The 15,059-nt window shown below is 38.9% G+C and overlaps 1 protein-coding gene across 1 annotated transcript; it reads left to right on the top strand.

Annotated features, from left to right (window-relative positions):
• Nucleotides 1-2,611: 2,611 nt before the first annotated feature.
• Nucleotides 2,612-14,226, top strand: LOC143300339 (uncharacterized). Its single transcript, XM_076613940.1, has one exon. The coding sequence runs from the start codon at nucleotides 2,882-2,884 to the stop codon at nucleotides 3,917-3,919; it is 1,038 nt and encodes a 345-aa protein (XP_076470055.1). The 5' UTR covers nucleotides 2,612-2,881; the 3' UTR covers nucleotides 3,920-14,226.
• The last annotated feature ends 833 nt before the right edge of the window (nucleotides 14,227-15,059 follow it).

The raw sequence follows: 15,059 nt of genomic DNA, 5'->3' as shown, positions 1-15,059 counted from the left end.
AGTGTCTGTGAGGGTACAGGTTTCAATCCTGGTCTTGCCCTTGGTTTGACTGGAAAATCAAACTGATCATATAGGATGAGATGATAAACCCAGGTCCCTGGTGCACATTGAAAAAAAACATGGCAATACATGTGTTGCCGTCTGGTAAATTCTGTAGAGAAAATCTGGTCAGATACTTACAAAAATATATATGCATAAACTCAGGGCCTGATGAAACATGTTGGGTTATGCTGCAGGTCAGGCATCTGACTAGCAGGTATAGTAATGTATATGGATTTGTCCAAATGCAGTCACGCCTCCTTGAGAAAACTGAAACTGCTTATTCATTTGGACCACAACTGAGCAGTTACTGTGTAAGTGTTACGAGGGCCAGATGAATATCATAAATGGTGTCCTGCATACATAGAATCTGAAGGAGCAGGTCTGATTCACCTATTCTTGTTTTGCCTACTCTTTCATCATGTCGCCATCCCCAATGGCCTCTTAAAGAGTCAGTGTGACTGACCTGTTTCACACACTAGCCATTCCTGTTTTGCCTGTTAAACCTCTCTCTCCCTCCTCTCTCTCTCTCAAACACATACACACACACACACACACCAGTGGAGCGAATGACAAATTTTTTGTTTGTTTTTTAAAACATGCACACAAGCACCTGCATACTCAGCATAGGCCAATCAAGGTCACCTGTTCAGTGATGGGCAAAACTGGATGACACAAATCAGGACATCCACTGTACAGCACTGCCATCAGAGTTGGGTCTCCTTTTGTGAGTGGCTTCAAGGCAACTTGGTAACTGCCCGTGGACTGCTGGCATGAAGTGTGTTACAGTAGCTATAGCATGGCTGTCAGGAATATGTTCGAAGTTTTGATTGCACAAGATTTTGTTATTCTCCATACCCCTGATATTTAGGATTAAATTGATTTTTTTTTTTTAACGCATGGGAGTGTTGGTATAACAGACCAGTGAAAATATTGCCGCTAAGATATTAGATGAATGTAGAGTACCAGAAATCAAGTTATTTACAGGACACATTTTGTGAACCAGGTATTTCTATCCCACATGTACACGTGCAAGTACGTACGCACACGCACGCATACACACACACACACGTCTTGGGCGAGTACAGTTTCTGAAAGCCAATTGCAATTGGGTTGAAACTCAGCACGTGAACTGACGTCATCTTTTTGTCAGGCCAGAAACAATTGGGCTCAATGTGAACTTCCAGATTGGAAAGCTTGTGGTACATGATGCACTCTTAACCACCGACCTACGCAAACACAGATATGAGGTCAAGACAGAAAAAAAAAATCGCTACATGTGGCCCCACTATTCCCCATCCACACCATTCCGGGTTTTTTGTTTGTTTGTTTGTTTGTGCTTTTAACCTTGATTTTTTTAATCGTTATCTTTTTTTCTTTTCTTTTTTTTTCTCGAGAGAGCCAACGGCAACAAACCACTTTGCCCTCCGAATATCTGCCTTGCAAGGCCTTGCCTCTGATTGGGCCACTTCTCGATCAGCTGTAAAACGTCCTTGACCTCGTGCGAGGTTAACCTTTAGGCAAAGCATGTCGGTGTATTTTACAAAATAAATAGAGGTCACTACAAAGCCGCTTTTCTGGTAGAGATCGGGACAACATTACTGTTTGTCGTTGAAAAAAAGGGACAGCTAACCACCACAACTGTCGTCGCTTTTTCACTTTGCAAATCAACAACGCAAAAGTGCCGGCCGGTGCGGTTGCTTCGCGGAAAAGGGGGGGTGAGTGGGAGGAGTTTAGTTTGCAGCTGATCTTTACGTCAGATCCTGCGATGTTAAAAATAGAACACATATGCAAAAGTTACAACCGAGAGAATGTATTATTTTATAAAATGACGGTTACTCCTCAAGTTGACGTGATGCTGTATCAATTTTCTTCCATGCACGTCGTTATAGTTGAATGTTTATGCAAACTTTTATTCGAGCCAAAATGCAAGTAATTTCCCACATGACGAACTGACCCTCAAACGAATCACATTTCCTTCCCTCTTTCAGAATTAGCGGTTTGATTTTACACTAAACACAAATATACTTGTGTAGTATGATGTACGAGCCCAGTACAGTGGTTAATATCGAGTAATATTGAGAAAATGAGTATCGGGCAAAGGCTGTCTCACAACCAGGCCGAAAACGGGGTCGGTAGCAACACACCCATCTGTGCAAACTTGGAGAGCCGAGTGTGTCGTAATTTCAGACTTATGATACAAACTAACAAAGCCGAAGATACATGTCATATTGCACAGGTATCTTCTATATACTTTGCAGAACCTGTTTTGCGTGTTCAATAATTTTGTGCATTCGAGATTTAAGCGCTTCGGAAATTTTCACGGTGCACTGCACCAACAATATATGGCCCGGTTGATCGATTGACAAGCAGCCTCAATGTCGGCCAGCCTCACTCTGAAATTTAAGCATGTTTCTAAAGATAGCATTTTGGCTGTATCTCATTGGCTAGCAGCACTTCGGGATTTCTTCCTCCGAGGTTGACGTCACAGAAAGTATTTAAACAGGTGGTATATCCTGACACACTTGTTGTTGCCTGCTCCTTCCAGTAGTTCATGTCGTCGTGGTCGGGGTGTCAGTCCACGTACGATTTGGCTTTTCTTTTCATGACACTATTGTTCTAAAAAGTTTCCAGCAGCAGGACTTTACTTTTTCTGTACATTCACGTAAGTGTTTGTGAATTTTGTGAATGTTTATCGAAGTACGATCGTGAAAGCCGGTCGCCTGCAAAGCTGTGAGACCGGAGGCCTCGAGTTGAGCACTGACCTAGATCGGGAGAGCAAGGCAACCACCAGGCTCAATCAACTTGAACCTTCTCAAACCTAGGTTTTAGCATCTCCAGAATGGATCCGGCTATGCAGATCTTGGCTCAACAGTACATCGAAGATTTCGACATAGAAAAACTTGAGTTTGATTTCCCATCTGTGAAACAAGAAAGTGAAACGAGAGTTACATCCACGTGCAGTGTGGCAGCGCAGCCTGCAGCAGTGCTTGCTAGCCCAGCCGGGACTTGTGCTAGTAATTCAACCTCGAATTCCAGCTCTCTGGGGCCTGAACCCCTAACACCAACTTCACCAGATGTTATGGTTAAGGAAGAAATACAAAGCCCGGACTGCGACAATGCTCAGAGAACTATTTTAGATGATTTAAATTGGATGAAATTGGATAAAACCGGTCGGGAATTTTGCCCCGAAGCCGGCGCCATGCCATCCGACCGAATGTGGGAAGAGTTGATGAAATCTGTGGTCAAAGAAGAGGCTCTGAGCCCAGTGTCCGACAGCAATAGTAGTGTGTCAGTTCCCCCACGCACTGCAGATGATTTGGACGACTCGGACATTGACATTGATATGGATGGTACGTTTTTCGACAGTGCTCCTCCTAGTGATTGCGGCACGATAGATACCCCACCCGACACCCCAACAACTCCCCTGTCCCCCTCTGATGATCCCAGCCCCAGCAAGAGAAGCAAATCGAGAGGAGTATCATCGATTTCTTCTTCCATCAACATCAGTGATCTCGATCTCGTTACCCTCCCTGTCCGCGAGCTGAACCGTCGTCTGCAAGGCTACCCGAAAGAGGAGGTGTTGCGGCTGAAGCAGAAACGACGCACGCTCAAGAACCGTGGTTACGCGCAGAACTGCCGCTCCAAACGCATGCTTCAGAAGCACGAACTGGAAAGTACGAACAAAACACTGCAGCAACAAATTGCCATGCTCAAAAGACAATTGACGTCCACGACACGAGAACGCGATTTTTACAAGCAACGCTGCGAGATGTTGCGAACCGGTGTCGCCCAAGCGGTCAAGGCAGGCGGGGGGTCGCAACTGTGTAACCTCCCTGCCTCGCTCAACTTGTTGAGCGACACCGTGGGTTCGCCATAGACATTGTGTGAGCAGCCACATCACCACAAACTTCATCTGATCTGCAGACCTGGTTTTAGTTCACACACTTTGACTGCCACCATAAAGTCAGGGACAACTGGAACTTTCCCTTTTGTTTGCTTAGCTTGTGTCATAGTTTAGACTATTTTTGTTTTGTTTTGATTGTGTACATGTATTAAAAAAAAAAAAAAAAATCTCGGTTCAAGCTCTCACTTAAAAGCTCTTAAGTTCACCACTGTGACTGTAACTTAAATGTTTCAAAAGAGAATGTTATTTTTTGAAACATTGTTGTGTTAATGCGAATATGTTGTTTCAAAAAACTGGAAAAAAGAAGGCAATTTAAGTGTTCATATCTGTATAATTTTCACGTCTTTCTGGGAATGTCACTCGGCACTGTGGGCATTGTGAGGAAGTTCTATGAGGCTTTCACACTGTTTCCAAAGTTACCTGCTCAGCATGCTTTCCTAGTAGTTAATATTTTGTAGCAGTTCTGAGGAATTGCGATCCAAAGCTGGGAATTATATCATTAATGAGTAGATGAACAGTGCTGTCTTTAGACTTAAGCTGTGCTCTGCTTTAGAATTGCAGAAAAACAGTAAATGTTAATGAGGGATACTTAAAACGGGCCCCATGGAAACAGTTATATATTGCAGTTACTGTTACACTGAATCATTACTACTTTACTAAATGGATATAAAAATATACATTGTAGATCTGTGATAGTGTGCATCTTTCAAGTTAAAGGGTTGGAATTCCCATATGTAGGCTTGGATTTGGGTCAGGACCAGAATACTCTACATGACAAAACAGTGCCAGAGGGTTTTATATAGAACAGGATGCAGTCTGATGAATGATACATTGGTGAAATACATTTAAGCTGTTGAAAAGCACAACTGCATAAAGTTACGTGCCATGAGTAGCGAAAAAGAGAAACTGAATCATGAAAACAATTCTGCATGTGTTTCAAGTATGTCATTGAATTTGAACATGCATTTTTTCGTTCTTTTTTTCCTCTGTTTAGTCTTTAGTGATACACTACAGTTGTTAAAATGATTTTTTGTTGCACAGTTTCCTGCTAGACATGATTTATATAACCAGTGTGTTGTCAGATCTTAATGTGTTACCCCAAGTTGTTTCAACAATTTGTGTTGTAGAATTACATCTCACCTGTTTTGTGTTCAGTGTAGTCTTTGTTGATTTTACATTTAAAGAAAAATGTTATTGAACTGTGAAAGTGTCATTTTATTTCTCTTAAATGTGCGTTGCCTCAATTTTTGGATGTTATTGTGAGAAAAATTGTAAGTACTAATTAGTTTTTATAGAAGGTGGTGTCAGAATATTTTTTTTTTTTTTTATCTACTGTATAAATAGTTCTCTCTGTATGGTTCCCTTTCTGGATGGTATGAATTTGTGTATTCATTGATAACTCGCCATTTTGTCTTCAGTTATTATTTTATTTGTTCAGTTGAAGTACTTTCAATTTAATTAGGATTTTAACGGGGGGGTGGGGGGGGGGGGGGGGGCTGGTTCTGGTTTGCGTTCAGCCTCAGAATTGTAGATTCTATCCACTACAACTTTCAAACATTGTAAGGCAAATTCTGAAACCACTGTGTTGGGAAGAGATGATGGTTAAAGTTGAACTTGAAGGAGACTTGTTGATAAAAAAAAAAAAATGTGAAAATTGAACAGGAGAAGCAAAATATTATTTGAATTTGTTCAAAAGAAGAAAAACTTGACCGCTGTTACATTGTGAGTAAACTACATCTCTTTCGTTTTTTTTTTTGTTGTTGTTGGGTTTTTTTTTGGGGGGGGGGTCCGACAACTAAGTGCTCTTGTCTTTCTGTTAAGATACAATGAATTGATCAAGGTCTTTCATGAGAGATATGTTGGGTGCAAGCAGAATTGAAGCTACCACTGTACCAAAGCTGCATCAGCAAGATTACTCTCTTTTTGTGTGTGCATTTTTCAGTGTTGTTATTATTTATTATTATTATTTATTTATTTTATTTATTTATTTTTTTTTTTGTCTCTTCAGCTCCGTTGATTGATTTCAAATGAATTTGAGACAAAATCTGTTCTCGATTTGGTGCAGCATACATTTGACATTGTAAACATTTAAATGCTTCTGCACATGCATGCGTACACATGCACACACACACACACACACACATTTTGTAATCTGCATCTAATAATACAGTACATCTAATAACACACTACAGGCACTACATGTGCATTCACACAGATGGAGTACATCAGTACTGACACACATGCAAAGTAGATGTATTTGATACGCATGTTTGTTTTGTTTTTTTAAATGTCATGCATGCATATACTTAATATGCCTGTAGTAATGTATGCACTAGGCTGTGTGATAAAAAAGCTAATGCATCTTTGCAGACAAAAGTGGTTTTGTGTGTGCACATGTGCACAGACACAAACGTACATACACATACACACAGAGCTTGGAGTCTAAAAGCTTTTAAAGTTATATTTATGTCACACATGAAAACATCAAGTGACACTGTTGCAAAGCTGTTGATCAACAGTTTCTTGGCATACATGTTTAGGTATCCAAAAGTTTACATTGTATTTTGTGAGGAAGCTCTGAGTAGCTAGCGGAGTGACAGATTTTGATTTTTTTTTTTTTCATTTAGGAAAAAAAAAGAAAGAAATCTTATGTTGTTTTTTTTGTTTTGTTTTTTTGACATAACACTTTAAAGCATTGTGTATGTGACTACTTTTTATTTAATTCAGTAAAATGTGTATAGTAATGTATTTGCAGATCTGGCAGCTGAATAGTTACAGCTGTTGGAACGTGGAACTATGTCTGTGATGATTGAACTAAGCCAGTTTGAATAGATACCAATATTATTACTACTACCATTGTTGTTACATGTTTCTGTGGCTTTCTCTTTACTCAACATTTCAGATTGATAATTTCTTTTTCTTGACTGAAGATTGAAGCAGTTCTGCTCTATCAAAGTGCTAGTAGTACACTTAACTGTAATAAGTAACAATCCAGATTCCTCTGTAAATTCCTGTAAATTTGTTTCTTGGAATTACTGTGTTATGAATTCTACAACTGCGAATGCATTTTTCTTGTTTTTATTTATACTGGAAAAGAGGGTGGTAGAAGATACCTTTCCTCAACTTCTGCTTTTATTTTATTATTTTCTTTCTTGGTGTAAATTTAAAAACCCTGTTTTCCCCCTCAACATTGTTGCAGCTGTGTTGTTGGTCTTTTAGTCTTTCATCACGAACTGTTTATCTATGTTGTAAATTGTTTTAATGGGAGCACCCAACACTCAACAGTTAACATTACTTAAACTGCAATATATTTTTTATGTGATCTGGAAAAAGGGGTGGTGGGGGTTGGCGTACTAACTAATGCCATGTGATGTGGTCTGTCCCGTATGTAATAATGTATCATTCTGATTTTTTAAAATTTTTATTTTATTATTATTTTTTGTAATGTTGTGAACAAGTTACTTGGGGTATGTAATTTGGAAAGGACCTGTCATTTTGACTTTTGAAAGATCACAAGGTTTAAAAATCCGAGTGGCAGTATGACTGGAAACATTTGTGGCCTACACTACAGTGTATCTTTGCTTCATGTTTAACCCTTTAGGCGCCACAGTCGCATTTAACGCAGCAGCATAGAAGAGCGCCAGCATTATCAGTAGTTACACAGCTTATGGACCAAGGAAGTTTTCTAAGGGCCAAAACTTGCCTTTTCCATCTCTGTACATGTATTTTCCAGAGAGCTAAAACATAGTCTTTCGATGACGTGACAGAGATGTGATTCCCCTACCTTCATTGAGTGCTCTTTTAATGTTTGAAAGTGGTCATACAATCCATGAGGCATGTCAGTGCTACTGAAAAAGAAAACGACAAGAACAACAACAAAAAAATTGGTGCTGGCAGCAACTGCTGTTGAGAAAAGCTGGTATATCGATACAAGGGTTCGGTGGGGAAAAAAAACCCTTAAAAACTTGAATAATGGGGGTGGCGGGGGGGGGGGGACAATGAAGAAGAAAAAACTGGGGGTAGAACTAGCTTTATTACTGATGTCTCCTGTCTTTTTATTTTATTACATTTTTTAAAGTGATACAAAAATTGAAAAGTTTCTATGTGAACTTGCCACCTTTTCCATAGCTCTTGATAAGATTTTTTTTTTTTTTTCCCCCTTTTGTAAATGAAAATGTTATGGTATACGCATTAGTCACATGCCTGGTAAGGGATTAGTGAATTCTTAGGCCAGTCATTGGAGAGCAGTTTATGGGCAGTAAGAAAACTTGAGACAAAGAATGATATATGTGTCAATGCCTTGTTTCCAGCTTGTTTGTGGAACTGAATTGTTGGCCCTCTTTTGTGATGTTTTGGTCTGCCTTGAGTTTTGTTTGTGAGGACGAATTACTAGTATTTACTTACCTCAACGGAGTTTTCCCCTCTTGAGGTCTTAAACTTGTTGGGAAAAGAATTGGTGCCATGAGATGGGCACTGCTGTAGAATAACTGGCGTACAACTACTACCTGTTGAACAGTGTGATCGTTCTGTTTTCCCCGAGGATTGAGAAGAAGAAGAAAAGCCGTTGGCAGACTGAGTGTACACATGTCTGCCCACCATCCTCGCTCACCCCATGCAACGGCGGCAACAAAATTAACCATTCTGTGATACTCCTTACCTCTTGTCTGTCATTTATTTCCCCACCATCCCCACCCACTCCTCCAATGACATGTTGGAAATTTGTCATCCATGTACAGTGAAGGAAGGAAGGAAGACTGCAATCAAAAGGAAAATTTTGAATGATCAGATTTTGCTGTTCTGTCTCTACGCAAGCATGTGATAACAATTGACAGTGCCTGTTCAGAGAATCTGATTTGCTTGTAATCGTTTTTTTTTTTTTAATTGAGAATTAATAATTTGCATCCTGAAGTTCAGCTCGGAGAACAATGAGACCTATATTTTGCATTATTAGACCTCAGTGTAATTATGATAGGGTGGGGGTGGGGGGTAAGACTCAGAAACATAATTTTGTTGTGTGGAAAAGGCGGAATAAGATTTATGTACTTTGGCCTCTGTGACATTTGTCTTTCATGTGGATGTTGACATGTTTCTTGGATGTTAATGACCATGCCTTCTTAAATGAAACGCGAGTTGGCATTGGTAAAGTGATTTTCACCTATCTGCATGTCGCGAGTCTTTTTTTGGGTATGAAGTATTTGGATCATTTTGGTGTCGTCTCCGCCCTCCTACCCAACACCTTAAGTTTTAAGTCAACACCCCCCCCCCCTTTCTTTTTTTTTCCCACCACTGATTAAAATTGCCCAAAGGCCATAATTTTGGCATGAAATTTTTGATTGGTAGAAGTGGAGATGAAGATGAACCATCTGTCAGAATATACATCATAAAAGGGAAAAGTTGGCTGAAACCTAACTTTTTTTGTGTGTGTGTAAACAATAAATGTTCTGTCAGAAATACACATTATCAGAAAATCGACCTTTTTTTTTTTTTTTTTTTTTTTTTAGGCGCAAAAATTACATTGCAAAATATGGAATTGTAATTTTCTAGAACATTCACATCCAGCCATTTTGTTTGAAGTTGAATTGAAGCTGATATTCTTTTTCATAAAAGATGAAATGAATGCAGCTTACCATCTTCTCCAGGTGCAGAGTGCAACCTTTTGTCATTTTATCTGTTTTGGCCAGATCAGTTCAGGCGCATTCCTTTCTTTATGTAAAACAGCTTGGTGGATGTGTTTGTGTGAGTTGGCTTGGTTGTTGATGATCTAGTATGCTGTTCAGTAACGCTTGTTAATATGTTGTTGGTCAAAATTGTATGCTGTTCACTGGCGTTTTGTTCATTTTTAAAAAAAAAACCAAACCAACCCCAAAACAAGGAAACGAAAACAATCTTGAAAACACCCGTGGGTTGGACCCACATAATACATTATATAGTTTCGGAACACCGTTACCACTGTATAGTCAGAGAACTGAAAACATCTTTTTCAGTCCTTAACACTTGTGGTAGACATTATGAAGTCTGTATTGGCTATAACTTGTCTTCAGTATGTGTATGTTGTTATGGATTATTTGTTCTGATGTTGCTATTTTTGTTCAGTAAGAACTGGAATGCATGCTAGTGATATATATAAGTAGTGTTTGTAGCTAAAACATTTTGATTTCGAGGCTTGTTGCATGGAAGAAAGAAACCCCCTACTTGTTGGGGATTTGTTTCTCCTGGGTTGGATTTTGGTTTTTTAATGAGATTATTTCAATCTCTGTATCATTGTGGTAGGTGCGTTTAACGTTTCGCTTAATTTTTTTTTTTTTTTTTTAAACTGGAATTCTGTTAAGGCATATTATGTACAGCACAGCAAACTGTATTGATCTGTTTTGTGTATCATGAATGCATTTGCCGAAGTTATCACTGGATGGTACTCCCGTACAAGATGGAAGTACTGAAATACTATAAGGGAGATGCTTCATATATAAACTCAGGCCAGGCACCATTACTTACTTTGCGTTAGAAGCAGAAGAAAAAAAATTGTCTGAACATGTTTTGAAAATTCTAAAACTTGTTAACACCAGGAAGTGGTTTTTGAGTGACTGCATTTTGAAGACTGGATGGTGGTATCATTTCAACTTCAACCCTCTGTATCTGTGATAAATATATGATTATAAATGCTTGTGGACATCACTGGTTTGATACCTTGTGCACTGTGTACCGATCAGAATCCTGAAACCTGGTTCTTACACCCACCACCCACCTGAACCCCTACCCCTGCCCTCTCCGGTCAATCTCCCACCCCAGTGTAGTACAAACATCAGCTGCCCCTCTTTTTTTTTTTTTTTTTTTTTTTAATTATAATTTTGATGTCATAACTTGTAGTTTTTGTTATTTTGCATTTGAACTGAAATATGTCAGAAGATTTTTTGTTTGTTTTGTTTTGTTTCTAGATTTCTAGATAAGACGAATGAATGGGAAAACAATCATAGATGGAGTTATACTTGTTTCTTTCCTATGAAATAGAATTCCTGTGTCAGACACTCACCCTCCAGCCCCTAGCGCCCCCCCCCCGCACCCCCCCACCAAAATATTTTTCCTTGTCAGTGTACATCTGACCCTTTCCCCCAACCTTCTTGCTAAGGTTAAATTTTATATATAGATATATATAATTTTTTTTTTTTTCTTTAATGAAATCACAGTTAATGTATAATCTATAAGGTGTCACCATGTCTGTGCAAGTACGAAAGCTGTTGGTGATTTTTTTTGTTTTGTTTTTTTGTGGTCAGCATTCATTTTAGTGGCACCAGCTGTGTGTTTGTAAGATCAGATTCATGCGCATATGACCAAGGGGTGCATGCTTGCAAACAAAAGTAATTATGGATTTTTTATTTCATTTAATTTTTTAATGAGTAATGGGAAAGTGATCCCAATTTTATTCAGCCCCCCACCCCTTTGTACCATTTCTCCCCTTCACCCAATTTAACCATATGTTCAGGTGAGCTGATGACATTTAATGGCAAGTTCAAATGGATCTCGAATAAACCAGTTTTACTTCAAGTTGTAGCAAACTGTACATTTCCCCCTCACCCAAACCGTGCCCCTGTATTGCTTCACTCCTTCGTTAGCCATACCACTTTGATTAAATTGGCTTTGTACAGAGGTTTTACAGCGTTGGATTGATTGAATTGCAAATCATGATGATGAATAATTTGTAAGATGCAAACGAGATTTGTGTCTCGCCGTTTGTTTTTTGTGCGAGGTGGAGGCTTCAGTTCGCCACCAGGTTTATGAATTGTTTCAGAGTTCCAGAGTACCTGGCAGATTGTTGTACATGATGAAGTGCTGTAAATGATCATTTGTGTTCCTCGATTGTTTGCTTCTTGTTTTTGTGTGCGCTCTTTTATGCCTGTCATTACCACCCCCACACCTCTTAAATCATACTTTGGCCCTGCAAGACCATGTGTCATGGATTTGTTCTGTAGCTGTCTTATATTTGCCCTTTCGTTTTTTCTTCTTACCATCCCCCCCTAGTACCCCACACTTGTATACCCTCCCACACTATTATCCTCTCCGCTACTTTTCAGTGCTCTTGTAGCTTTGTTCTGTTGCAAGCTGAGGCTTTCAGTTTTTTGCTCATTTGGTTGATATAACAAGATCAACATGAACGTGAATGAGAGTTTTTCGTCTGTATGTGTGTGTGCATGGTGTGTGAATGAATGTACTGGGAAAAAAAAGATATACAAAAAAAAAAAGAAGAAAAAAAATTACCAGGCTCTTTCTCCAAGTGCAGCTGATAACCTTTCAAGCAGGGATACTATTTGCTGTTGCAGCAGTATGCGAATGAGGTGACCTGACCAAGAAGGGCCGTCAGTGGTGTGGGATATATATCTATATCTATATATATCTCTATATATATAGATATATGTATATAATATCAATCACAAGAAGGGGTTTTGACTCCACATGCCATTTTATAATGAAGTCACCTTTCTCTCTCTTTTTTTTATTTTTTTTAATTTTTATTTTTTTGATTCAGTCTTTCTCTCCCCCTCCACCCCTCAAACATGAGGTATCCCTCCTTCCTCCCTCTTCCATTGTCCACAACTGTGAAGGAAGCGGCAGCGGCATTGTAAGCAAGGCAGTCAGACTCAGAATGGATCATTGAGAAGCTGGAAATGTGATGGATGATAATGTAAGCTTGTGGATTCAGATGAACAAAGAGATTTTGAAATTAATGTGGATGTTAAAGAATGAGTGTGTGATTCTTCATCTCTGCTCCTCTGCCGCACCCCCCAAACCCCCCTCCTCAAGTGTATTGATAGAATACAGTGCATGATTGAGCGAACACTGAAAATGTGATAACAAGCACATATATATATATCAATGCCACCCAGAAAATTTGGATTGAAAGATTTGTGTGTGCCTTGCCTTTCAATGCAAGTAGAGTTAGTAACAGTGTAATAGTCTGTACAGTGTCGGGTTGTAGGGGACTTAGTGTCAGAGGGAGAAACTGTGCCATAGCCAGAACTTAATACTATATAGACATATGTCTAGCACTTTGTAACAAGGTGTCGCCACATGTAGGGTGTGAATGTAGCAGAAGCCAGCAAGTATATTCCTCCTTTCCAACATGTTAGATTTGTGTTGGAGAAGCATCTCAAGTGTGCTCTCTGTACAAGAAATCTGGTGGGGTTTTTTGTTTTGTCTTTTTGTGACAGTGAATTTACTGAGATGTGTACTGGATACAAAATGATAGAAAAGCTGTCAACAGAATTCGCACTGCCTAACAGTGTCAGCCTAAGTGAACTTGTTACATTCTCAGCACGCACATTCCTGAAGACAGCTTGGATTACTAAAGTTCTTGACTCAGTCGGTGATAGTAGAGGATCCCCTTCCCCCATGCCCCTTCCCTACGCTCGATCTCTCCTTTAAAAGTGTTTTTACCGGTTAATGTTGGTTGGAAAAGTGTCTCATTGACTTGAGAGTTTGCTACAAACATGGTATGTATTTGAGTCGAGCAAAACGAGAGAAGGGAACGCCTGTGCAAGACCCAATCTGCCCCCTTCCCCTGGAACTCCATTTTTAGTCTGGCTGCCTGTGCTTCTTGCAATCATTTCCTGTACTTTTTACAATGACAATGATGTGACCTGTTCCTCACTGATGATGATTTGTGTGTGTGTGTGTGTGAGAGTGTTTGTTTGAACACAAGGCATGATGATGAGAAAATGTTACCAGTCTGTATAATGGTTTCCAGGCCCTGACTCCTAGCTCTGCTCTCATTGGTGCAAATTGCAAGATGTAGTCACAGAGAGAGTTTGGGTTTTTGATCGCAGCAATTTCAGTGTTTGTGTTGTTATTGCGGACAAAGAAATGTTATGTGTGTATGTACCTTCACTTAAAAAAAAATGTAATGACTTTAATTATGACATTGTACATAGATGTGTTTAAAGAAAATCTAACTTTAATACTGTTTGAACTGAGAGTGTCTCACTGTATATCATAAATGATTATTGTTATGTGAAAGAAAACCGAGTTTAAAAAAAATTAAAATGAGAAAAAAAGAAGAAAAAAAGAAAAAAACTGAAAAAAAAAGATAAAAGTGTTAAAACTTTTGAGAAAAAAGAAAGTGCTTTATCAGTTATGGATGGCAGTATGTGTATTTCATACCCATTTCTGTCTGTTCATTACACATCTGAGTATACTAGACTGCTTTGATCTAGCCTTGGATGTTGGCAGTTTATGTATTGAAAAAACAAAACAAAACAAAAAACAACTGAATAAAGTTGCATTGATACTGATTGGTGTTGCATGTTTTCTGTTAACTTGCTTTGACAGTCATCTGTTTTCCTCTGGTTTCTGTCCCCTCTCCCCTGGCTCTTTTCTTTTCCTCTTGCACTCTGTCTGTCTCTCAATCTGTCCTAACACCGCCTGTCCTCTTACACCATCTCTGTCTCTTTCTGTCCATCTTTTGTGTCTCCTTTGTGTTGTCATACATGTATGTACAAACAGGTCTTTTATAATCACTCTTGATTTGATTGTGTATAAGCATCAAAAGTATTGTCAACATTTTCTCACTTGATGCATAAACACCTTATCAGGATGGGTGGTAGATATTGATAAGACAGTTTTTTTGACTCGCTTGTGTAAACAAACTATGTTTTAACCCGGTGTTCGGTTGTCTGTGTGTGTGAGTGTGTCCGTGGTAAACTTTAACATTGACATTTTCTCTGCAAATACTTTGTCAGTTGACACCAAATTTGGCATAAAAATAGGAAAAATTCAGTTCTTTCCAGTCATCTTGTTTAAAACAATATTGCACCTTTGGGATGGGCACAAAAAAAATTTAAAAAAAGAAGCCCAATTATATGCAAACTGCATTTACTGTTATATTTATATTTTTTGTATTCTCTAAACTTGGCACTTTGACCTCTTATTCTGACACAACAACAAGAGGAGTCATTATTATCATTTTTTTGTTCAAACAGGAACTTCTTTTGCTAAGCATGGAATTTTTATTTATTTTGCAAACGTTTTGGTGCAGATAGTAAAAAAGGGAAATTACTCTGTAATTAATGCTAGGGGACTTAATTTATCACAAGTGAGTCTTGAAGGCCTTGCCTCTCTTGTTTTT

The sequence above is a fragment of the Babylonia areolata genome, chromosome 26 (assembly GCF_041734735.1).
Source record: "Babylonia areolata isolate BAREFJ2019XMU chromosome 26, ASM4173473v1, whole genome shotgun sequence".
Classification (NCBI taxonomy): Eukaryota; Metazoa; Mollusca; class Gastropoda; order Neogastropoda; family Buccinidae; genus Babylonia; species Babylonia areolata.
The sequence above is the reverse complement of the archived record's forward strand: the minus strand, read 5'-3'. Positions and strand labels throughout refer to the sequence as shown.

What these genes read in the sequence shown, in the direction of transcription:
- LOC143300339 (XM_076613940.1), top strand. Translation starts at nt 2,882, where the DNA reads ATGGATCCGGCTATGCAGATCTTGGCTCAACAGTACATCGAAGATTTC.